At 46.5% G+C, this 22,598-nt stretch overlaps 13 protein-coding genes; 8 read left to right on the forward strand and 5 right to left on the reverse strand.

Moving 5' to 3' along the window:
- Positions 1-1,048: 1,048 nt before the first annotated feature.
- GSBLH_T00006932001 (uncharacterized protein) lies at positions 1,049-1,966 on the forward strand (the record flags this gene model as incomplete). The annotated part of the gene is made up of 4 exons (XM_013044108.1): positions 1,049-1,332; positions 1,361-1,552; positions 1,586-1,672; positions 1,705-1,966. The coding sequence occupies 4 exons, from the start codon at positions 1,049-1,051 to the stop codon at positions 1,964-1,966; spliced, it is 825 nt and encodes a 274-aa protein (XP_012899562.1).
- Positions 1,967-2,007: 41 nt separating this feature from the next.
- GSBLH_T00005109001 (Tyrosyl-tRNA deacylase) lies at positions 2,008-2,653 on the reverse strand (the record flags this gene model as incomplete). Its single annotated transcript, XM_013044109.1, has 4 exons — positions 2,008-2,267; positions 2,300-2,329; positions 2,361-2,472; positions 2,504-2,653. The coding sequence occupies 4 exons, from the start codon at positions 2,651-2,653 to the stop codon at positions 2,008-2,010; spliced, it is 552 nt and encodes a 183-aa protein (XP_012899563.1).
- A 1,940-nt stretch (positions 2,654-4,593) lies between these two features.
- Positions 4,594-5,314, forward strand: GSBLH_T00005110001 (uncharacterized protein). XM_013044110.1 has 1 exon: positions 4,594-5,314. Exon 1 carries the CDS (start codon positions 4,695-4,697, stop codon positions 5,256-5,258), a length of 564 nt encoding a protein of 187 aa, XP_012899564.1. The 5' UTR covers positions 4,594-4,694; the 3' UTR covers positions 5,259-5,314.
- Positions 5,315-5,337: 23 nt separating this feature from the next.
- Positions 5,338-6,166, forward strand: GSBLH_T00005111001 (uncharacterized protein; the record flags this gene model as incomplete). The annotated part of the gene is made up of 5 exons (XM_013044111.1): positions 5,338-5,484; positions 5,519-5,638; positions 5,670-5,740; positions 5,777-6,119; positions 6,155-6,166. The coding sequence occupies 5 exons, from the start codon at positions 5,338-5,340 to the stop codon at positions 6,164-6,166; spliced, it is 693 nt and encodes a 230-aa protein (XP_012899565.1).
- Positions 6,167-6,177: 11 nt separating this feature from the next.
- On the reverse strand, positions 6,178-6,845 carry GSBLH_T00005112001 (uncharacterized protein; the record flags this gene model as incomplete). XM_013044112.1 has 4 exons in its annotated part: positions 6,822-6,845; positions 6,671-6,788; positions 6,582-6,638; positions 6,178-6,549 (listed from the first exon to the last, which is right to left on the reverse strand). Exons 1-4 carry the CDS (start codon positions 6,836-6,838, stop codon positions 6,178-6,180), a joined length of 564 nt encoding a protein of 187 aa, XP_012899566.1. The 5' UTR covers positions 6,839-6,845.
- Positions 6,846-6,854: 9 nt separating this feature from the next.
- On the reverse strand, positions 6,855-8,462 carry GSBLH_T00005113001 (uncharacterized protein; the record flags this gene model as incomplete). Its single annotated transcript, XM_013044113.1, has 3 exons — positions 6,855-7,125; positions 7,157-8,162; positions 8,195-8,462. 3 exons carry the CDS (start codon positions 8,460-8,462, stop codon positions 6,855-6,857), a joined length of 1,545 nt encoding a protein of 514 aa, XP_012899567.1.
- A 297-nt stretch (positions 8,463-8,759) lies between these two features.
- Positions 8,760-10,795, forward strand: GSBLH_T00005114001 (uncharacterized protein; the record flags this gene model as incomplete). XM_013044114.1 has 10 exons in its annotated part: positions 8,760-8,840; positions 8,873-8,988; positions 9,021-9,594; positions 9,623-9,712; positions 9,742-9,846; positions 9,875-9,937; positions 9,968-10,014; positions 10,043-10,307; positions 10,338-10,415; positions 10,445-10,795. 10 exons carry the CDS (start codon positions 8,760-8,762, stop codon positions 10,772-10,774), a joined length of 1,749 nt encoding a protein of 582 aa, XP_012899568.1. The 3' UTR covers positions 10,775-10,795.
- Positions 10,796-10,916: 121 nt separating this feature from the next.
- GSBLH_T00005115001 (uncharacterized protein) lies at positions 10,917-12,694 on the reverse strand (the record flags this gene model as incomplete). XM_013044115.1 has 4 exons in its annotated part: positions 12,370-12,694; positions 12,204-12,335; positions 11,799-12,167; positions 10,917-11,763 (listed from the first exon to the last, which is right to left on the reverse strand). The coding sequence occupies exons 1-4, from the start codon at positions 12,675-12,677 to the stop codon at positions 10,917-10,919; spliced, it is 1,656 nt and encodes a 551-aa protein (XP_012899569.1). The 5' UTR covers positions 12,678-12,694.
- Positions 12,695-12,957: 263 nt separating this feature from the next.
- GSBLH_T00005116001 (uncharacterized protein) lies at positions 12,958-13,428 on the forward strand. XM_013044116.1 has 4 exons: positions 12,958-13,062; positions 13,097-13,189; positions 13,223-13,273; positions 13,305-13,428. The coding sequence occupies exons 1-4, from the start codon at positions 12,970-12,972 to the stop codon at positions 13,389-13,391; spliced, it is 324 nt and encodes a 107-aa protein (XP_012899570.1). The 5' UTR covers positions 12,958-12,969; the 3' UTR covers positions 13,392-13,428.
- A 1,712-nt stretch (positions 13,429-15,140) lies between these two features.
- GSBLH_T00006933001 (uncharacterized protein) lies at positions 15,141-16,634 on the forward strand (the record flags this gene model as incomplete). Its single annotated transcript, XM_013044117.1, has 3 exons — positions 15,141-15,572; positions 15,607-16,352; positions 16,379-16,634. The coding sequence occupies 3 exons, from the start codon at positions 15,141-15,143 to the stop codon at positions 16,632-16,634; spliced, it is 1,434 nt and encodes a 477-aa protein (XP_012899571.1).
- Positions 16,635-17,766: 1,132 nt separating this feature from the next.
- GSBLH_T00005117001 (uncharacterized protein) lies at positions 17,767-18,136 on the forward strand (the record flags this gene model as incomplete). XM_013044118.1 has 1 exon in its annotated part: positions 17,767-18,136. One exon carries the CDS (start codon positions 17,767-17,769, stop codon positions 18,052-18,054), a length of 288 nt encoding a protein of 95 aa, XP_012899572.1. The 3' UTR covers positions 18,055-18,136.
- Positions 18,137-18,234: 98 nt separating this feature from the next.
- On the forward strand, positions 18,235-19,059 carry GSBLH_T00005118001 (uncharacterized protein; the record flags this gene model as incomplete). Its single annotated transcript, XM_013044119.1, has 3 exons — positions 18,235-18,357; positions 18,392-18,521; positions 18,554-19,059. The coding sequence occupies 3 exons, from the start codon at positions 18,235-18,237 to the stop codon at positions 19,057-19,059; spliced, it is 759 nt and encodes a 252-aa protein (XP_012899573.1).
- A 901-nt stretch (positions 19,060-19,960) lies between these two features.
- GSBLH_T00005119001 (uncharacterized protein) lies at positions 19,961-22,595 on the reverse strand (the record flags this gene model as incomplete). XM_013044120.1 has 18 exons in its annotated part: positions 19,961-20,012; positions 20,045-20,107; positions 20,138-20,209; positions 20,239-20,304; positions 20,344-20,409; positions 20,438-20,578; positions 20,608-20,685; positions 20,718-21,291; positions 21,322-21,480; positions 21,509-21,787; positions 21,817-21,855; positions 21,888-21,938; positions 21,973-22,017; positions 22,055-22,210; positions 22,240-22,275; positions 22,309-22,419; positions 22,450-22,547; positions 22,580-22,595. The coding sequence occupies 18 exons, from the start codon at positions 22,593-22,595 to the stop codon at positions 19,975-19,977; spliced, it is 2,088 nt and encodes a 695-aa protein (XP_012899574.1). The 3' UTR covers positions 19,961-19,974.
- Between the last annotated feature and the right edge of the window lie 3 nt (positions 22,596-22,598).

Genomic DNA, 22,598 nt, shown 5'->3' on the forward strand with positions numbered 1-22,598 from the left:
CTGCGTTCCACGGTTTCCACGATTCGTACGCTTAAAACGCCCTCCACGACGCGGGTTTCGTCGATTTCGAGGGGGATAACCGCGGTTTTTGGCGCGGTTTTGGCGGCGAAGCAGCGCGCCACGGAGGTCTGAAACGCTTCGGAGGGGCTGAGGGAGGAGAGCTGAAAAGAGTGAGAGAGAAAGAAAGGAGGGAACGAGCGTGATGGAATTCGATGGAACGTCCGGAAGCAGCTCATCGGACAAGATGCTGATGCAGGCGTTTCGGTCGAGAAGGGTTTTTTCGCATGCTTTTGTGACGTGCTCCATGTACCAATTGGCGGAGTGCGCGAAACGACGCTGAGAAAAGGAGGCTGATGATTCGCTGCCTTCCACATAGGAATAACTAGAATGTTAGAATCATTAGAAGAGGGAAAGGAGAAATACGTTTGGTTGAAGTGGATATCGTTGAACAGTGAACAATTGTATACACCGGAGAGAAAGGTAGAACGGATCTTTCGGTTCGCCTATCTTCACATTCAAATAGCAATAAAAACGTTAAATCGCTTCTCTTTCACAAACTCGGATAATGAGGACTCAAACACCACAATATTTGCAAAAAGATCGGGAAAATTCTCCACTATGTCCATCTGTCATGAAGGATGTTCCAAAGATGCATTTGACACAGGATATGTAATACAGGAGAATCGATGGCGACAGAACATAAATCATGCCGTTCTCAGGGATAGACAAGTCTACAAATCATAGGAGACAAGCAAATTTACGAAAAGGCGCTATATCCTTGCATTCCGTGCATTCATCAATTCCACAGCTGATATCACTGCGTGTCTACTCATAAAAAGGCACTTTCCTAATAATCACATAATGAGACAACACTTTGATGTTGCCTCCTGTCCTCCCATTGTACGGCAAAAAACAACTGGTTTGAGAGTAGTCCGTTATTCCTCCCATATACTTCCAATACTTTTTTTGTACTACTCTTTTTATTATTATTATTATTATTATTATTATTATTATTTTTTTCAAAACAACGATGACACCTCTTATCGACATGCATATGCATACGAATTTCTCAGATGGGGTCAAAACACCTGCTGAGCTTATCGAATATGCCAAACAACGACATGTCGACATAATGTGTATAAATGATCACGACACGGTAAAAGGAGTCCTAAATGTGAAGACAATGAAGGTGGAAGGAATAACTGTGATGTATGGAATTGAACTTTCGACCACATGGAACAATAAGTCTCTCCATGTTGCTGGCTACTTCCCAAAAGACGCAGATTTCGAGTCTCTGCAAAAGTTTCTGGAAAAGGAAGTTGCAACAAAACGGTACGAATTTTCATTCAATTCGATCTAGAATTGAGCGTGGAAAAGAGATGGTTCGAAGAATGATTGAGGGAGGAGTTGACATTACCTGGGAAGAGGTCGAGAAGCACTGCGGCTACAGTCTCCCTTCGCGCCCTCGCATTGCAGAGGTTCTCGTGCAGAAAAAGATCGTTGCTTCTGTCGCAGATGCATTTCAAACGATTGTTAGTGGAAAGAGTCCCTAGTATTTTGTACTTTTTTCTGTTTTCTCACTTAGTTTCGTCCCTGCGAACTTCATGACAACCAAACAAGCAGTCGACCTCATTCATCAATATCATGGTTTCGCCTCGCTAGCTCATCCTTGGTAGGATCGTCCTTTTGATCTCTCATGAGTAGGCGTAGCCATCTAGACCTCTCGATCCTCAACGAAATCGCAAATCTGGGAATGGATGGCTTGGAATGTTTCCCGCCAAGTCACGAAAAAGTATTCAACACACAGTTCTATTTCCAATTCGCGCAGCAACACCATCTGATCCCTACCAGTGGTTCGGACTATCACGGAAATAAGAATCCGGAAGTAGAGCCTGGAAACAATCCTTTCCCCGATGAATGCAGACTAGCTGTTATTGAGTGTTTTAAAAAACAAGGTATTTTATAAAGAAGGGTTATTCTTCTGTGCTGGGTTCCTTTTGTTTTTTATCAAACTTGTGTGCGTCTGAACATTACCACCTTACTTAAACATCTCTTACACTTCTCTGCCTTCTCTAACTGCTTTCGGACGTAGTCTACAGCTCCGTCGTACTCGTCTGTGTCCATGATGAGCGTCACCGGACCGTCATTCTGCAACTCCACATTCATATACGCCTGGAACTCCCCTGTCTGTACCTTGTCCTCCTGGTATGTCTTCTTTACGTGGTCTACAAATCTGTTAAAGAAGACACGCGCATCATCGGCTCCCACTACATATCACCTAACTACATAGAGGAATCACTCGATCGATGATAGTCAGGTCTCGGCTTTTCTACAAATAAGAAAAGGAAAGCCAAAAGTACGCTTTACGGAGCCAAACAAGGTAAACTGAGACACTAACAGAACTTCATAGCCCATATCTTTCACGCTCTTCGACCAGGGCTTTCCCTTGTCATCATCCCACAAGCGAACATCCTAAAACTCAGAAATCGAATTTGTACACGACCAGAATCTTTTTGGCAAGAACTTCAGAACAAGCCTGGTCGTCATTGTCGCGAATGCCCACCAAGCACATAATACCTTTTCCGATTTTGGAAATTGTCTTTCCATCGACAGTCACAGATGCTGACAGTACTCTCTGCAGAACAACACGCATCGAAGCCAAGAAAAATGGAACCAAAATCACTCCCAATCCCATCCTCCCCAATCTGTCTGCAAACAAACAAACCACTTATTCTTTTCAGCTTTAAAGCTACAGTCCCCTCCGTAGCCGTCATAGAAGCGCTGCTTTGTGCTTCTTATCGAAAACCGATGTCCGCCGCTGTTCTGGCATTCATCCCCGTAGAATCGCATCGAGCACCCGTCCTCCAAGCTGCAGCTCTGAATAAACCCCGGCTTTTCTTCCTGCTCTTCCAGCAGCAGCTTGTTTTCCCTCTCATACTCCTTGTAAATGCGGTTGAACTCGCGGCGGCATCCTAGCCAAGCCAAGCCGACCGAGCTAGTGGCCCAGAAAGGAGTTCTATTGTTGATAATAAGCCAAGAATTTACAGTAAAGTCATTAACTGAAAGGTGTGGCGCATGGAATCTCCCTAGACATCAAACGAACGGTACAATAGGCGAACAGAAATGGACTTAAAAAACGGAAACATACGATTCAGTATCCAGGATCCATCGTCGAACATACTAATTAGAGAAGAAGATAGAAATCCAAATTCTGAGCACAGCGCACATGCTCCCAAAACAAAGCAAACGCTAATGATTAGAACACGAAATGGACCCGTACACCATAGAAGTGTCAATAGCACCGTGTTTCGCGATCACTTCGAAAAATTTTGCATTGCTGATATGTCTAAAGTTATGTCGCTGCTTTTCGTAGGGTTTACGGATCAACGTATCAAAAACAACATCGTTCACTATACAGTTACGACAAATCGCTTTCTACTCACTCAGTACTCCCACTGGCTTCTTTTCCTTTTCATGGTTCCCAATAGGAGTTGTTACGATCAAGCGGCATGAAATGGCAACGAATTTATTTAATTGAGCAGGTCGAAATTGTCGTAGAGATATCGAATTGATTCTCGCAAACATATTCTAACTGCAGACAAAAAGTCGTGTTGTGTTAGATCTGTTTTTTACTTATTTCTTTCTTTCATTTATTTATATATTATTATGTATCAACCTAATTTGTACGTTCATTACTTCCTTTTACCCGATTTAGCATTGAAGCAAACTTACAACGAGATCAATCTGTGATCGTCACAGTTCGTCACCACTACTTTTCTGTTTCCGAACTCAAGACATACAGATCGATTGTTATTCGCACAGATCGGATTGTGCATCTTTTGTTGCTGGGATGGATTCGATTGTTCTATTACCGATAGATTTCAGCTGCATTCATTATGTGGAGTGTTACTGTTTTTGGAAATCCATATGTCACCTATTCATTGTTTCTGTTGGGGGGATCCGTGATCACTTTTTTCTGTCCCTTTGTGAAGAGCGTTTATGGATATATTATCGTAGCTGTAGATAGAATATATCGATTCTTTGTAGTATTGTGTTGGACTATGCTTTTCGACCATTGGTGTTGCTTACATTCAGTTCCATATTCTATTCAAATTCGCTAAAAAGACTCTGTTTCAACTATTCGTTATTCAGCAATGCATCCTGTATTGCTTTTTCCTAGTATCTACATCTCATTCTTCTCAGACTAGTTCATTTCCATGTATTTTGTCATAAAGCTTCATAACTTTTATCGCATCGTTCCAAAATACAGTAAGCGCTCGTTCTTTCATCATTCTCATAGTATTTCCCTTGTTGTAATAATCCTCTCTGCAGTTTTACTGTTTGTTTCATATACGTGTGATATTCTACAATGATTTTGCCTTTTATTCCAGCTTAGTAGCTCAATTCAAAAGAGATTTCTAATAAGGTCAAAAATCGGGAATCAAGTCGAATCGAAGGGGCGAAGGGCCCTATCAAAAATAATGATAATAACAAGGGAAATTAGGAATATAGGGACCATCATGACAAGAACCATAATAGGATCAAAATAGAGCCCTAGATTTCGGTGGTTGGTAGTATTGAATCAAATTCACCCTTGTTACAAGACTAATTTGATGTACGTAGTTGGTGCCACCTTGTGCTTATTGCTTGTGCCCCTTTGAAGTTCGAATAGTCGCTAATTCGTTGTGTAGACCATGGAGATGATTGTGAAGCCCGAAGGAACCAAGGCCGACGATTTCGAGATCGCCGTTGCCAACGAGATTGCTGAGATTGCCAAGAAGACCAAGGATCTTGCCCAGCCCCTGAAGTCTTTCAAGATGGCTGCTGCGAAGGAGGTGTCCGTCGCTGGAGACAAGAAGGCCATCGTGGTGTTCGTGCCCTACAAGCTGTTCAAGAACTTCCGTCTGATTCAGTCTCGCCTGACCGCTGAGCTGGAGAAGAAGTTCGAGGGACGCCCTGTGGTGTTCGTGGCTCAGAGAACCGTTCTGACCAAGGACTACAAGCGCTCTCACAAGTTCGGAGGTGTCCGCCCTCACAACCACACCGTGTCGGCTGTGCAGGACGCCATCATCGATGATCTGGTGTATCCTTGCGAATGCGTCGGAAAGCACACCAGCATCAACGGACGCTCTGGAAAGGTGATTAGAGTGTTCTTGGGACCCCAGGGACAGCAGGAGGTGGAGAACAAGCTCGATGCTCTGTCCACCATCTACAAGAAGCTGACCAACAAGAACATTACCTTTGAGTTCAAGAACTAAGAAAGTCGATACTTGAGGGTGGGTTATACTGAATCTGTGTTTGAGCGAAACATGAACAACTTTTTCTTTCGGAAATAGAATGAACTCTGGAAAGTTAATTCAGAGTAAGGTGCAGGAGACATCTGCCGAGCTGAAGTCTCTGTTTAATGGAGAAACGGAATCTGCAGCCGATCGAATTCGGCGTCTTCAGATTATGAGTGATATAAATTATGGAATCGATAAGAATGTAAGGAGAGTGTAGACTCGTGCTAAGAGCGTAGTTCACTGAAAAAGAGACTGCGGAAGAACCGCTGGGAGATTTATATGATTATGACTCCTATTTGGAAGAGAAAGAAAAGAAAGAAGAGCAGGAAGAGAAAAAGACAAAAGTGAAGAAACAAGTATGGATTGTTGCCTTGTAATGAGTTGTAGAGTAAATATATTGCAATTTTAAAGCAGCGCGCTGAAGAGCGAAAACGAGAAATGGATATCATCTACGAAAAGTACCGATTTTACTTTGTTTTTTGTTTAATTTATAGAAATCGAATCAAAGAAAGAGAGAAGGAGGATGCACTCTACGCAGGGAAAGAAAAGTTCATCACGTCCGCTTACAAGAGAAAGCTGGAAGCGGATCGCAAATGGATGGAGGAAGTGAGAAAGAAAGAATTGGCGAAGGGAAACAAGGGTCGCTTCCTCGCCAACATGATGAACTCACGCGCTGACGAAACAGAGGAAACGGTGGAAACGGTGGAAACGATGGGAACTGGAGAAGCGAAAGGAAAAGTGGAAAGCAAAAACGAAGATAAGGCGAAGGCAGCATTAGGGAATGCGAAAAAGGAGGAGGAGGTGGATAACGATGACGAGTTCGATGGATTCATTTTGGCTCCGCCAGAGGAACAAATTAAGGGAAATGTGAGCGAGGGAGATAGTGATGCGGGCATCATCCGGGCTCCTGACCGAGAGAAACGAGAGCGGTGTGGAAGTGAAAGTAAAAGTCATCAAAGAGAAAGGGAACACAGCAGAAGTCGCAGTCGCAGTCGAAGTCGAAGTCGAAGTCGCAGCGACAGCAGAAGTCGAAGTCGAAGTCGAAGTCGCAGCGACAGCAGAAGTCGAAGACATCGACACCATAAGCATCGCAGACATCATCACTGGAGTGTTTTTTTAAACAAACAAACGACAACTTGGGTGCAAGGGTCGAAAAGAATTTTGCTGTCTGCTCCGTGTAACTCTCACTGCCTTCAACATCCATACACCAATTTAGTAAAGAAAAAGACCAAGTATCGTACAAGCGCTTGTAAAACTGAATATCTCCCTTCAAATTACTATCTCCAATTGATTTCTCACTCGTAACTGTGCCCTAGGTAATTCATTTCGCCTCCTACTCAGTTCTTGTGACATCGACTACAATAAAGGATATAAAACGAATACCCCACATTATCAAACTTCAACATAACCAATTCCTTCTGCTCCTCCGTGATCTTCCCTTCCTGCACCATCTTCGTCAACGCGCTATTCAGCGAGCTCCCCAACTCCGAAAATCGGTACACCTTCCTAATCCTCACATCCTCTGTCCCCACGCCCCACGGTACCACCGCCGACATTATTCCAACAAACAATTCATTGACTCAACTTCTCCAGCGCCTTCACCACCACCTTATAAAACCTCGGCACCGTCTCGATCTCGAGTCTCTCCTCCGGACTGTGCGGGTTCAGCACGGTCGGTCCGATGGACACGCAATCAATCATCGGGTACTTCTCCAGGAAAACGCCGCATTCCAGCCCCGCGTGGATCGAATACACGCGCGGCTCCACGCCCACCGCCTCGCGGTACGCCGCCACCATCGCCTTCGTCAGCGGCGAGCTCTCCTTCGGCTCCCACGCCGGATATCTACAAAATGAAACGCTCGAAACGGGGAAACTCGGATTTCCGCGGGGATATTGCCATGCCGCAGAGATCGGCCAGACAGCGCAGACGGCCGTACATCCAGTCGAGCTGCGATGAAACCGACGACCGCACCGACACCACGAAGCCGACCTCCCGCGGGGAACTCTGCGCAATGGCGCATGTCAATGATGTCTCGACATCGGACTTCACCGCGGGGGAATAGCGCTGGACGCCGAAGGGACACACGTTGAGGAAGTGGAGCAGGCGGCGCGACGCATCGTCATCAATGGGCGTTTCATCGACGGGCGTTTCATCGGTCGGTTTCGTTTCGATTTCGAGTTTTGCCGCGGGTTCCGTGCGCTGAAACTCCCGCCGGAAGGCGTCGAACCCGCGGGAAATCTCGGTCTCGACCTGTCGGATTTCGTCGGTATTAACCGCGATTTCGACGACGCATTTCCGCGGGATGGCGTTATCCGCGGTTCCGCATCGGATCGCCACCACGCGGATCGGCGCGTTAACCGCGGTAAGCAGGCGGCCCATCACGTGAAGCGGATTGGCGCGTCCCACGTCGATGTCGCAACCCGAGTGTCCCCCGCGGAAGTCGTTGAGGGTGACGCGGAGAACCGCGGTTTTGGGGGCGGGGGAGCGGGTGACGGGGAGCGTGCAGTCGACGGTGAAACCCCCGGCGCAGCCGATGCAGAGCGCGTTTTCCTCCTCTGAGTCGACGTTGATGAGGTAGGGAGAGCGCAGGAGGCCCGGCTCGAGCTCGAGCGCGCCGAACATGCCGGTCTCTTCGTCTCGCGTGATGAGGACTTCGAGAGGACCGTGCTTGAGAGAGGCGTCCGATAAGATGGCGAAACAGGTCGCGACACCGATGCCGTCGTCGGCGCCCAGGGAGGTGCCGGTGGCCATGAGCCATTTGTTGTCCACGATACGGGGAGTGAGAGGGTCTGTCTCGAAGTTGATCACCACATCGTCGTTCTTTTGGACGACCATGTCCATGTGGCATTGTAAGCAAATGGAAGGCTTGTTTTCCAAACCTAAAAGGGTAACGAGCAATTTCAACAAATACCAGGATAAGCCTTCTTGCGAATCAGCAGATTTTCGCCCTTGTCCACATACGTCTCACAGTTCAGATCCTCTGCCTGCTGCTTCAAGAAAGCCAAAACTTTCTTGTGGCGGAATCGCTCCCCGTCATCGTTTGATCCTCGAGGAACTTGTGTCATGGCAAGCATGTATTTCCAAACAGAAGTTGGCTTCGGAAGAAGAGAAAGCATCTCTTCACAATACCTAGATAGTATTCCTCTTTCCAAATCCAACTTTGGCAGTATGACTGGCATCACAACAGAAAAAAGAAGAAAATGAGAATAAAGTAATACAATGCAACCATGATCTTATAATAAATCAAAAACCACTTTACATGTCTCATTATCACTTTGCAAAAGAAACAGAACGGAACAATCGATATACCAGAATCAAAAGAAGGGATAAAGGTCGAATCGTTGACTAGAGAGGAAAAACAAAACAGTCGACTATACTCCAATTTCCAAAACACATCGAATTTCGATGATGAAAAGAAAATTTTGCAATTAGTACTTAATAAAAAAATAGATGTACCAATCTTTACATAAATAATCATGAGTGAAACTGCGGGTTTGGAAAAGTATACAGAGAAGTGCAAGGTACAGGATTATGTAATCTTTGCCACGATTTTCATGGTACAATTATACAGAGTCGTTGATTTTGCTAGGCACGTTTATTCAGTGCATTCTATAACATAATCCCGGATGCAGACGACACGTTCAATTTCTGGGAGCCAACACATTACTTGGCTTTCGATTTTGGTTTACAAACGTGGGAATACAGGTATATCTATCTCTATTCTGTGACTTATGCAGTGCTGAATATGGTTTGCGTTCCTACACAATTCTTGTTCCCTTTGCCTGTTTTGCCAAAGTGATGTACTGGGTTCTCGGTGGAAATAAAGCGGCGGTGTTCTACGCGATCCGCTGTCTTCTGGCCTTCCTCTGCTCGCTCGGGGAAACTCTGTTCATTGCGGGTGTTCGAAGATTCTTCGGCCACGCCACTTCCACACTGCTCTACCTCTTCCTCCTCTTCTCCTCCGGAATGTTCATCGCGAGCACCAGTTTCGTCAACTCCTCGCTCGCCATGATCTTCATCTTCACCTCCTACGGCCTCTGGATGCGCTTTGACAACCACTTCCTTGGCCTTCTCCTCGGCGCCATGTCCGTCATCTACGCCTGGCCCTTCGCCGGCATCGCCTTCATCCCGATGGGCATGGATTGTCTCTACCGCCGCGGCTGGCTCCGCACGCTTTCCTACTTCTTCTGCATCGTTTTCGTCGTTCTCGGACTCGACCTCGCCGTCAACTACCACTTCACCCATCGCATCGGCATCCCCGCGGTGAACATCGTCCTCTACAACGTCCTGGGAATCGGCGGCGGCCCCGAAGTGGTTCCACGTTTCCCCTTTCATGTAGTTGTACGGCGTGGAGCCCTGGTGGTTCTATATCCGAAACGGTCTCCTCAACAATTCCGCGGTTTTCCTCCTCTTCCTGCTGCTCCCTTTCGTAGAAACCTTCCCCGTTTCCCCATTTAGTGCGCGGTCCTGCCGTCGCAGCTGCCGATAACGAAGCTGCAGCTGGGTTTGGTGCTGCACAGCGGCTATCTGCTCCTCGGAATCTTCGTCGCGCAGCCGCACAAAGTCGCTCTGTGATCGGGTTTTGATCTAGGAGGAACGCTTCCTCTACATCGTCTATCCCTTCCTCTACCTCGCGGCCGCCGCCTGCCTGACCGTTTTCCCGCGGGAATGGGATCATCGGTAGATCATCACGCTCTGGCTGCGATCGCTGCTGCGAGTCAGAAATACCCAGTATTTTTGCCGAGAGGGTTTCATTGAGTGTGTTCGGAGGGGTGTGTTTTGCCGCGGTTCTGGCTCCGTTCGCGCTGGTGAGCGCGGCGCGCGTGGCGTGCGTGGTGCACGGATTCTCCGCGCCGTTGTCGCTGTATAACCGCTTGAGCCGCGTGGAGCTGTCTGGAACCGCGGGAGAAGTGAACGTGTGCGTAGGGAAGGAGTGGTATCGGTTCGGCTCGTCGTTCTTTTTGCCGTCGGCGTCGGCGCGCGTGCGGTTCGTGAAGAGCGGATTTGATGGACTGCTGCCGCAGGTTTGAATGGAGAGGAGGAGTGAAGGGAAGCCGTTTATGCCGGGGAATGGAACGTGGACGATCCCGGAGCATATGAACGCGATGAACGAGGAGGAGACGTCGCGCTATGTAGGGAAAAAGGAGGAGAATGAGGACAGGTGGACGAGGAGGAGTGCGATTTCTTGATCGAGCAGAGATTGGAGGAGCAGGTAGAACGCGATTATTTGGAGGATGCGAGGTTCCGCGTGGTGGAAATGGTGCCGTTCTTGGATTTGAAGAGGACGGAGTTCCCGTATCGGAGCTTTTATGTGCCGTTGGAGGCGTTCGAGAAGCACTTGAAGTATAATCCGTATTATTTGGCGCGGAGAGTGGGGGCGAAGAAAGAGGAGGAGAAGGGAGCGGAGATTTGCTTGGAGGAGGATCAGTGCGTGTTGGAGAGTAGCGATGAGTATTTGGAGGAAGAGACGAAGGAGGAAACGGAGTTGTAAAGAATGAATGAATGAATGAAAGGTTTGAGAGAATAAACGATTGAATGAATTGAATGAATTGCGATAACAAACAAACAAACAAATGATTGAATGAATGAATGGAATAAAAAAGAATAAAAGAACTAGTGCATTGCGACGAGGGTTAGAGAGTTAACAGAATCGCGTCTTCGCGATCGTTTCGGCTGCTTTCATTCGTGGAATCGTTTGCTGCTTCGCTTTCCTTTCGCTTTCCTTTCTCGGCTCCCTTCGCTTTGGATTTGGCATTGGATTTCGTATCCTTTTCCTTTTCCTTTTCATTCGACTCTTCCTTTGCCAGCAATTTCGTTCCTTCTTTATTCAATTCATCCACAAACGCTTCCGTTATCGTTCCATTCTCCTCTTCCTCCTCCTCCGGTTTCCCCGGTTTCCCCTCTTTCTCCGGTTCCTCCGGAGGCACAAAATACGGAATCTTTCCTCTCTGCAAATCATTGATCAGCATCACCGCGGCCTGCTTCGTATCGCCGTCTCCGCCCTTCAGCAATTTCCCGAACTTCTGCGCGATCTTCTCCAAGAAATCCTCCCAATCCTCCCAATCCTCGATGTTGTACGTCTTCTGCAAGTACTCCTTCTTCACACGCGACAGAACCTCCGGAATCACCATCTCCGGGTCCGCTAAGCGCTCTGCGCGCACCACACCTTTGATCACAATCTCGGCGTCCGAGTCGTTGGTGGGCGGAACGATTCCAGGACAGTCGATCAAGTAGATATTGCGAAGCAGCGTGATGTATTGCCACACTTTGGTCTCGCCTGGAATCGGCGCGACTTTGCAGACCTGCTTCTTCTTCAGCGTGTTGATGATGCTGCTCTTCCCGACGTTCGGATAGCCGATGAACCCAACGCTGATTTGCTTTTTGTCCTTGTGGAGCAGCGCGAGTTGCCGCAGCAGATCGAAGAGAGCGGCTTTGCCGAAGCAGTGCTGGAAGGACGCGTGATAAGCCAACGTCGGATATCTAGAAGGTCGAAAGAGAGAGGAAAAAGAACCTACTCGGCAGAAAGAATCGCGACCCATTTCTTTGTGCACCATGTGGGAACCAAATCGCATTTATTCAGAATGAACACTAAGTGCTTGTGACGCATGTTCTTCTTCAGATACTCCTCGATTTGCTTCGAACGCGTGCCCAGAGGGTCGCGTGCGTCCAGCACTTCGATCACCACATCGCTCGAGTCCAGCACTTTGTACAGCTCGCTGTGGATTCGCTTGCTTTGCCCGGCGGTCAGGAAAATGTCTTTCGCGGCCGCTTGCGAGATCTCGTCGTTCAAGCGCGGCTTCTCTTCCTGCTTCTCCTCGTGCAGTTTCTGCTTCTTGGAAACATCCGAAACCAAGTTCGCCAGATCGGTTGCCGCCAATTTCACACTAACCATTAGGAAAATACACACATGAGGCGAGTACCGTTTACGACGCTTGTCAGGACCGAAAGTACTCTGGAACGACTCCGTCGTGAGTAAATTCATCCGCTCCACTTTGGAAGAATCGGTGATCAAACTCATAGGAAGAACTTTCGTCTTTAAAACCACAGAATACCTAGATGCTAAAAGCAAAGTCACATTCAACATACGGGTCATTTACTGTTTTCGCCATCTCTTCACGAAACGTGTCCAACTTCTCTGGAGTAATTGTTCGCGTGTTTCCAAACCACTTTCTGTTGGGGGCAATGCGAGCAGGTCCCTCTATTTCCTTGTTTGCTGTTTTGGTCGTGCTCCGCAAATAACCGCCGATTACCTTTCCATCGCGGTCGTATTTCGCCTTTCCCTCTCGATACATATGCATTCGGTTGATGGTGGACCGATCACGCATATTCGAGTTCTTACGCACACGATCGGGGTTATCCGAACTGTTACTCTTGTATGAGCTTCGTTTCACCATAGTGGATGGAGAAAAAATGAGAAATGTGGACAGTGGTGTAATTAGTACGAAATAGATGGAAAATCAACAAGGGATGAAACTTGAATAGCATTGAACATCGAATCACTTTCTTATATGACTCGATTCCTAGTTCTATTTCACATTCATTTTCGCATTTAGCACAATCGCATAACTCGAAACTATTGAATTTGGAAATACCCCCTTGATCGAAAAGGGTATTGGGGAGCTGGCTTAAAGGAATGTATACCCCCACAGGTTTACTGTTGTCCAATACAGAAAAGCGACAATCACCATGAAGGGACCTTGGGAAAGCATTGCTTGCGGAAGAGAGAAGGGTTTCCAGACCCAGAAGCTGGAGAAGAAGGTGAGCCACTGCCAGAAGAGAGTATGTAGCTGTTGGAGACGATTTAATTATGTAGCACACCTCGAAGAGATCGAAGATTGTTCGTGAGCTCATCAGCGAGGTCACTGGCATGATCCCCTACGAGAAGCACATGATGGATATTCTGAAGGTATAGGGTGACGGTATGTACTGATTTTCGTAGGCTGGCGGCAACAACACCGAAAAGAAGATGTACAAGTTCGCCAAGAAGCGAGTAGGTTCAAACCGTTCTGAATGACCCCTAGCTTCACTCTCACAAGAGAGCTCTTGCTAAGAGAGATGCTATCAAGGAACTCTATGCCAAGATGCGTCGTGCTCATCATCACCACTAAGTGAAGTGAAGAGCATACCACGTGTGTATTGTCAGTTGTTGTGTTTGTTTGAAGAACACTATTTGAGGTGAAACGAAGATTGACAACTCTTTCTGGGAGTTTAATGTGGAATGGTGGAAAGCAAGAAGAATAAGCAAGTCTCTTCTCGTTTATCGATCCTCGATATCATATCCTCTTTCGATTGAGCCAGTCATTCTTAACTTGCCATATTTTTATCTCAACAAACCAGATACGGCAGCATGCACTCCTGTATTCAATATGGAAGTACTTTCAAGTAGATTCTGGATGTCATTCATCTGCTGTCTTCTCTCAGTATTATCTATCATGGCCGTCAACACGATCATTCAATATATGCCGCTCATCTTTCTAATGCAAGCAGAAAAATCGCAAGGCGATGTATCTTTTTTTGTGCGTGCTGAAAGTTAAAGATCGACTTTATCGTCAAGGCCAAGAATACGACCAATCCCTATTTGCGTTACACGGTTATCCAGAATCTCCTCTCCTCTCCAGCACTCTATGACCATAAAAAGAGCGCAGAAATATTAAAAGTGGGAGTTCATTCTATGTTACGAGTCCAGTCTCTCGCAACAGCGCCTCGACAGATGTATGTTGGTTGGATATATAGATCGGATAGTGAAGATTGTGCAGAGCAACAACAAAATGTGTGCGTCGCTCCTATTCTACAATTTAGAGTGCGTTCTGCATCGAAAATCCAAACTCAGCATTGTGCTCCTCTATTATTTGCCAAGAAAATGGAATGTATTCCACCATTCTTGTACTCGACGACAAAAAGGAGCAAACAATCGGATGGGGGCGTGGATACAGCGCCACAGGCGATCCAATCGAGAAGTTCACGCCTCTCCAGCCCAATGAAGTCGTGCTGTCAAGCACACTCGCCACCTCGTTGAATCTTCGTGATGGAGACATGGTGTATGTGAAGCTGAATCTACCGTCTACGTTCGCAACAATCGTAGAAGGGGAAGAATCGGATTTGGCATTGTATTTTTTGTGATCGTTGAGCACTTATTCACAAGATTTCAGACAGGTATCAATGCTACCTTTTCTAGAATAGTGAGAATTAGTCAGAATATGCATGTTGGCTTGTGTTGGATGATAGTAAGTAGAACAAACTCGCAAACAATGTTGAAAACTATGCCATCTTTGATGCGGCTACCGATGCCTCGCTCCCTACAGATATTCTGCAGGGTGTTTTCGCTTCCACTGGCAAGTCCTTCGAGTTTGTGTATCCTGTCACAAGCTCTCTCGACTTTCTGAGTCTATTCAGTGATCAAGTACAATAATAATTGTGGTGTGAATACATTGGATAGATCGGAGTGAATATGCCGGAAAGCGAGAAAATCAACCACTACAGCCAATCCCGCTTTGAAAACATTCAAGAGTCATTATCACTCTATGCCTCGGTGATCAAGTACGTGTATCTTGCTTTCGTTCTATTCAGTTATCAACTTGGATTCTCACTGATTCAAACAGAAACTCCGCTATTATCAGCACTCTCCCAACATGGAAATACAACCATGTACTTGTCTTTGATCACTGATCTTCTTCTCCTATTGCTGCTTTACTTATCATCCAGTCTCCTTTACTACTTGACCAAAATCCTTGTGAATCCTATGCTTGCTTCCTTCACTTTCAGGTGCATAATCGATTGGCAGACTATCGCACAATGTTTCAAATAGGGAGTAGTAAAGCAGCAATTGCGTAATCCGCATGGAAATAATATTGTTTTAGATGGGTTATTCTGCTTCAAGTGTTACAATACTCACTTCTTGCTACGATCCTGGGAATTCTGATTTGTTATGTTGCCTCCACTTTCATCCTTTTAAGAATCAGGGAGTCTGCGCGATTTTCTTACACTTCCTGTCATCGGAGCTCCATCTGTCTATTCCTGTCTCATTCACTGTCAAAACAATACTCTTAGCCATCTTTCTGGGAATTGTAGTTCCTGTCGTTACGGTTCTACCTGTCATTTACCAGCTCTTTCAAGAAATGGAGCGATCTGTCCACTCAGATGGCAATCAAGTGATTGAATATGAAATCCACACCGCAAAAGAGAAACCGTTAATATCCTATTTCATAACAACGATTTGCCTCATGGTTGTGGTTTGTGGAACAGCGATTTATTACTTCCTTCCTTTGGGATTCATCAGCAATGATATGACCGTGAGCATTCTCTTGCTTATTCATTCATTCATAGATCGTTTTCTATGTGTTTATGCTCATTCTCATTCTGTTCATCGTGGGACTTGTTCTCCTTGTTCTCCCGATTCTTCATCCCTTCTCCCGAATCATCCAATACATCTGCGGCTTGTTCTGCTCCAGAGGAGTCTGCATCTATTCGCGTTTTTCTATTCGGAACAACCACAAACGAATTCATTCCATCCAGCTCGCGATTCTCTTTGGCTACTCCCTGATTCTTTTCATTTCAACCATTGCTCAGTCGCAAACTTCCCTCCTTTTCATCAATCTGAAATACTACTACGGCTCTGCCATTAGTTTTTCGACTTCTCCCGCGGATCCGAACTCCGTTTCCTCCCTCGTTTCACAAATGGAGCGAGATCCCATGCTGTCCTCTCTCACATTTGACTGGATTTCAAATCCGATTCTCAACGAAGACACTTCGTTCCCCGTTCTTTCTTCGATCGGTCGTGTTGTTGAGCGTCCTGCTCGTCTGTTCCAATTGGAATACTCTTTGATTTGTAGTCTCGCTGTTTCAGACGAGCTCTTCACAACACTGTTCTCTGTGTGGATTGGAGACAATGCAGCGCAGCTCAACCAAGCGATTTCCTCTTCCTCCCTTCCGAATTCTCCAACCATTTCAGCCATTTTCCCTTCCAATTTGAAAGACGTCTTCTACTCAGACCTTGATTCCAGCGAATTCAAACTCCTCAAAGACGATCAGCAGTTCTCCATTCGGCCACTCGTTTCGACTCGTTGGTTGTCGTACTTTCTTTCCTGCTTCAACATAGTCCTTTAATCTCCTTTTCTCCACCTCTCACGTACGTCAACGATGGTCCCTCGCCTCTTCTCTCTTCTCTTTCCGAGTTCAGCAAACTCTCTTCAAACATCACAGTGGACTCGGTGTACATCAAAGTGCCTGGGCAGGACGAATCACTCCCAATCAACGAAATCGAGCGCATCGTTGATTACCTAGCATCCAACTATCCCTCCATTAACGTGAAAACGATCATCAGCGAATACAAAGTTCATTCATTTCGTCCATGAGTTGATGTAGACACTTAAGCCTCTGTGGGCGCTTTTAGAATATCTCTTCCTTGCAATCACAATCATAGCGAACTTGATCACCGTCTTTTCGATCGTGGCAAACGTGTCTATTTTTGTGGAGCAACATGCTGTCGAAATAGACATCTTGCGATCCATAGGTTTCACTTCAAAGCAGGTTTTTTGGACTTACGAAGTGATAACGTTTGCCATTGTCGCATCTCCGTTATGCTTGGGAATTTTGTGCGGAATTCTTGTTAGTTTTCTTATATGCAAGCAAGAAGCTATGATTATCGATATTCCACTCGGTTTTTCGGTGAGCATTCCAATATCCTTTTTGTGCAAAATTGAAGTCCTTTACAGCATTCTCTATGCATATGTGTTGCTGTGTGTATTTTAGGACAATTTCTTACGACATTGATTTCTGTAAACAAGGTTTTGTCGCATCCAATAGCAGCTATGTTAAAGAGCTCTTTATATGTTTGTTTTGAATTCAGAATTTAGGAATTGTCGGAATGAGTGGCTAATCTACATTGTAGTCAACTTTTTCCGTCGTAACTTTGAGAGTCACATCTATTGCAGTAACTATATCACTGGAGACACAAATCCCCCTTAATTGACAAGCCCCGTCGAATGCCATTATTATTTTGTCTATCATTCATGCAATCCATTCGCGTGAAAATAACCAGTTAAAGTCTGCAACTTGTCAAAACACCATTATTGACATAAAACGGAGTTTCATTTGCAGTTGACATTAGTGGTTTTTCATAATTATTTTGAACAGCGTCTTCCTTTTTAGGAGTACCGTTATTCACTAAGTCTTACCCTAATTCTATTGTATCCGCGTTTTTCTTTCTTTTGTTTCATTCCAATGAGCTTGTATCCTAACGGTAAGCCCGATCTCTCGTTCGATAGTCAAGACTATATCGTAGCAGTTTTAAGTGAGACTAATTTGTAGGACTATTTGTACAACCAAATAGTTCAGGATGACATGTGTTTGTCAACTGACTCTCTTCCTTCTCCCAGGAACATCGACGAGTATGAGAGTATGAGCTTGTTGGATATGAATCCTTTTCGAATACGTTTCCAAGAAGCTACTCCACGGGCAAGGGAAATGGAAGAGATACAACCGATCATGAGTAATTTCAGCTCAAACAGTGGCCTCATTTCCGTTCCTCCCGACGGGTTCTATGACTTCGACTCTATTCAATTTCCGCTGTTTGATCAGTCTGAAAACAGCTTTGATTCACCAATTCAGTCTAAGCCAGCTACTGTTGACAACAAGAACAAGAAAATCTCGTTCAAGTGTAAGGTTTCTCCTGCTAAGAAGATAATCCGTCATTGCGGTCAGTTCATGGCAGAACGCCTTCGTCGTTCGTGTCACCGAAGAATGGCTGAGTATATGTATAAGAATTTCCTTTAAGGGTCTGACACTACGTTTTTCGTTCTATTTCCTTCAATATACCTCCTGTATGTCTGAATGTCTATATGAATGAATTAATAAGTGTATGTTTGTTACGAAAACGTGGCCTTGTACAACTTCTGATATGACAAAAAAGAATTCAAATATTTTTTGCTCGATTGTCTTTTTGTTTTTCGTAGCATGGATTTTGACCACAGAGAAAAGGGAAGAACAGGTGCAGGTCGTGTTACGAGCCAACAGCTGCAAATTCAAAGAAGAGACCGACTTATCAAATTGGCAAAGGAAACTTCGGATATTTCCAGAGTGAGATTGTTTTAAAAACCCTTCTTACTTGTAGAACCCGTATTTACTCCGAAACCATTTGGGCAAATTTGAGTGCCGATTATGTCTTACAGTACACAGCACAGAAGCAAATTTCCTCGCTCACACGCAAGGAAGAAAGCATCAAGCCAACTTAGCTCGCCGACGTTCATATTTTGGTTTTCTTGATGATATGTAGAGGCAATGGACGAAAAGAGAAGTCAGCCGATGCCTCTCGTTCCTCCCTCGATTCCTAAGGTAATTCACCATCCTCGTATTAAAATCGGTCTTCCGGCCTATCGAGTCGACGATCTCCGCGACTCTTCTACTGGCCAACGCGGTCTTCTCTTCGAAATCGAATATCCCCAAATCCAGCCAGGCCTGCAGCCTCGCCATCGTTTTATGAGTGCATTCGAGCAGAAAGTGCAAGCGCCTGATAAGAACTTTCAATATTTAATTTTTGCTGCGGCTCCTTACGAGAATATCGCGTTCAAAATCCCCAACAAAGAGATCGACAAAGGCGAAGGTCGCTTTATTACGAGCTGGAACACGACGACCAAAGTGTTCCAATTGCGAATGTTCTTTAAAACCGACGAACAGAGCGAAGCGGAGAAGAAGAGGAGAGAGGCGAGCCACACGGCGCCATCTCTTCGCATCGAGTATTATGGACGACTGTACGTTTGTTTGATCAAAAACATGATTTGAATCGTTTGGAACTGGGCAGCAGACCGTTCTCTTGCGTTTCTTTCGCTTCGATAGGGGGAAGGGGGGCATGGGATGGATTCTCTTTATCGTGTTCTTCTCTTGCTAGGTGTTGCTGCTGCTGGCCTTTTGCTTGTTGTTGTTGTTGTTGTTGTTGTTGTTGTTGGCCGCTTGCTTGTTGCTGTTGCTGTTGCTGTTGCTCCTCCTCCTCTTTTGCTTGCGCTAACTCCTCTTCTGCTTCTTTTCGTTCAAGCTCTTGCCTTCGATGCACCATAAACGTGAGCAACTCCACGATTTCTAAAGGTTACATCCTTTTTTTATTTTCGAATCAATACCTTTCTCTTCCTTTGTCCGGATCTTGAATTCCTCAGGTGTTGGGAGGTTTTGCACGTATTTTACAAATTCTTCCATTTTATCCACGGCTTCCTCGAGTGTAGGAGCCTCCTTGTCGTCCTTTTCCTCTTCGTGGAATTCTAGATCAAAGTCTTCTTCTCGATAATCGTCCTCTTCATAGTAGGGATCACTCTCTGACTCACTGCTCTCATCGGAAAACGTATAATTACGATATTCTTCAGGAATTTCATAATCACCATATGCTTCAAGCTCATCAATACCATAATCCATCTCTCTCCGTAGGCGCCACCAAGAATCACTATCGCCGTTTAGTAGAAACTCAGGGAAGCCATCTTCGTAATATTCTTCCATGCTAGCATTATAAACCGCATCTACATCATATATAATTTCATTTTCATTATCATTGGTTTCATTCATTTTTTTTCTAACAAATGTGCAATGAGAAACGATTTGACTGCAGGTTGCGGATTTCACTCTCTCTAGAATAAAATCAAAATAGATTCCACCCACTCTCATTTCAAATGAAAGCAATGATTCCAACAAACAAGAAGAGCATCACAATCGTTAGCACTGAATATTCTTACCAACTAAATTCGGAACATCTACGCTCAACGCAACTCTCTTTTCCTCCTACCCTCCAACTCCACATCTTCCTCGTCAATACCATTAATGTCAATAGAACACAGCTTGGGACAGTCTACTCCTCACGAATCCCATCAAACCGCACTCCGAATGGTAATCTTCTCAATCACCTTAATCGTGTTCTCATAGATCGTCACATCCGTAATTTCCATGCAGTCTGCCTCTCAGACTCCCCATTCCCCCTACTTTCAATCACGATCGTTCGCAAATGCGGCATTTCGGCGGTAATGCAGAAACGCTTCAAATTCACATCTAAAAATTAAATACTATTCCCCGCTCCATTTCTCCTACTGCTCAGAATGCAACTCGTGAACATCAGCTGGCGATTCAGCGTCGCGTCCCCATTAAACTCCATGTCTATCTCCCACAATTTCCCCGTTTCTACCTTTCATCTGGAACTTCATTCCGTCCTTCCGCGCCGGTTTCAGCATCGTCAGCAATTCCATCAAAATCGGGAAATTCCCGCTCGCGAACACGGAGGGCATCGGCACCAGCGGCACGTCCAGCTGTCCCGCGACACAATCATCTGTGTTCCAGACCCCCGACACGCCCCACCGGTGATGGCGAAGTTGGCGACGACGGGATGATTGCGGAACGCTTCGCGCAGATGCACCATCAATTCGGGGCTGAACGCTTCGCGTCAGAATCCATCCATCCGCGTCTACGCGCTCCATCCGCGTTCAGTCTTGCCAGATACGCGAGATCGGGTCCGTTGTTGTCCGAGATGCGTCGCACGCCGTCACGGAACACGAAATAGAACCGCAGCGGCACCGTCCGCGTGCTCGCTTTGAACAGAACGCCCAGCGCTTCCTGCTGCACCGCGATCTCCTGCCCGTTCTCCACCAGCACCACGCCCGGCTGGCCCTTCTGTGTGCTCCACCGCAGCCGGCTCCCGCGCTCGCTCCCCGCGGAAAAAAACACCGCTTCGCGTACGCGGTTCCCCGCGGGATCCGCGTAGGTCTGCTCGCACCAGCCGTCGCGCTGCCCGGCATTCCAGAGCGAGTGCTCCTCGATGGCGAGCGAAGAACCGCGGGGATCGCGGGAGGCGAAGGAGAAGGCGAGCTGGAGGCGGTTGTCGCGGGGATCGGCGTGGAGAAGGCGGAGAGAAGGAGCGGTGAGAAGCGGCGCGGCGTGGCGCAAAATCAAATCGATCTGCGAAACGGAGAAACCGAGAAGCGACGCGAACGTCGCGTCGGGAATCGAGGGATCCCACGTGCTCGACAGCAGCCGCGCGGCGGACTGGGGGTGAGGATTCCCGCGGGGAAGTACGGGGTGCGTGAGGAGGGCGCGGACGCGCGCGGAGGGCAGCGCGGCGTGGTGGCGGAGCCAGCGGAGCAGCGAGGACGCGTCGAGAGAAAGGCCGAGCCCTTCTTCGAAGAGGGCGAGCAATTCCCAGTGCTCGCAGAAAAGCCCGATCGCGTCGAGCATCTAGTGAAAATCGGTGCGAGGAGCGTACCAGGTCCCGCGGGACGCGGTCGGCGAGGAGGTCCATGTCGGCAATGCCGAGTTGAGCGGTCTGGAGGGAGCGGAGGAAGGGGAAGAAGGTCTGCGGCGTGGCGCCGGCGAGGCTGGCGAGGCGGATGGATTGGGCGATGTGGTCGGAGGTCCAGGCCGAGTCGACCGCGAAGAGCTGAGCGAGCTGGGCAGGGCCGAGATGCATGCTCTGGAGGAAGGTGAAGGAGGTGGGGAGGAGGCGAGTGAGGGGGAGGAGGGAGTCGGTGGTGACGTTGGAGAGCTAGAATGGAGCGGAGAGAGCGGCATTACGAGGAGTTGGTCGCGAGTGGAGGTTTCGATTTGGTGGATCTGGAGGTGAGTAGGGAGAAAGAGATAGGGACGAATGGGTTGGTGGTGATGGATTTGAGGAAGGAGAGGAAGGAAGTGAAATACTAGTTAGTTATAATAACAAGGTATAACAAATACTGTCGAGTAGCACTTGTTAAACAAACGAATAAAGGAAATGCGTTGCTAGACATTAAGCCACACAAATAGAAAATAAAAGTACCTCTTTTTGCAAAGATTGGGCAAAATGAATTGCCTCTTGTAGAGGATACGGTTCGTCCAGTTCTTTCGCCTGAACAAAATCATTCCACTGCTTTACAAAGCCATTTCCGATCTTCTGGACACTATCGACAGTTTTCACTAACATGTCGTAATTTAACTAGATGAGACGACTATTACACTTTTTACGTCATTAATTCCGTTACGGGCATATAAATCATTATACTAAAATTTAAGCATAAACTGTTATTGTTCTACTTCTTTGACAGTATAAAAATCGATGAATTTGTCCATGTGGAGGGACAAAACAGCGATGATGTACATCAGATCAGGCGTACAATTCAGAGAGTCGAGTAGAGTGTTGTCAGCCTACGAAAAAATAAAAATAGCAAGCTCTACATCATCTAGAGTAACCCTGTTCAATAGGAAAAGGTTTCCGAAACTCGATCCAAACTTTGTTCCTTTCCACGACGAATAGGGTGAGCTCTCTCTCGAAGCTACATAATCAACTCATTTCAGAGCTATCCACGCTGTCTTTCTGCCATCAA

The sequence above is a fragment of the Blastocystis hominis genome (assembly GCF_000151665.1).
Source record: "Blastocystis hominis, Singapore isolate B (sub-type 7) whole genome shotgun sequence assembly, scaffold_9".
Lineage (NCBI taxonomy): Eukaryota > Bigyra > Opalinata > Blastocystidae > Blastocystis > Blastocystis hominis.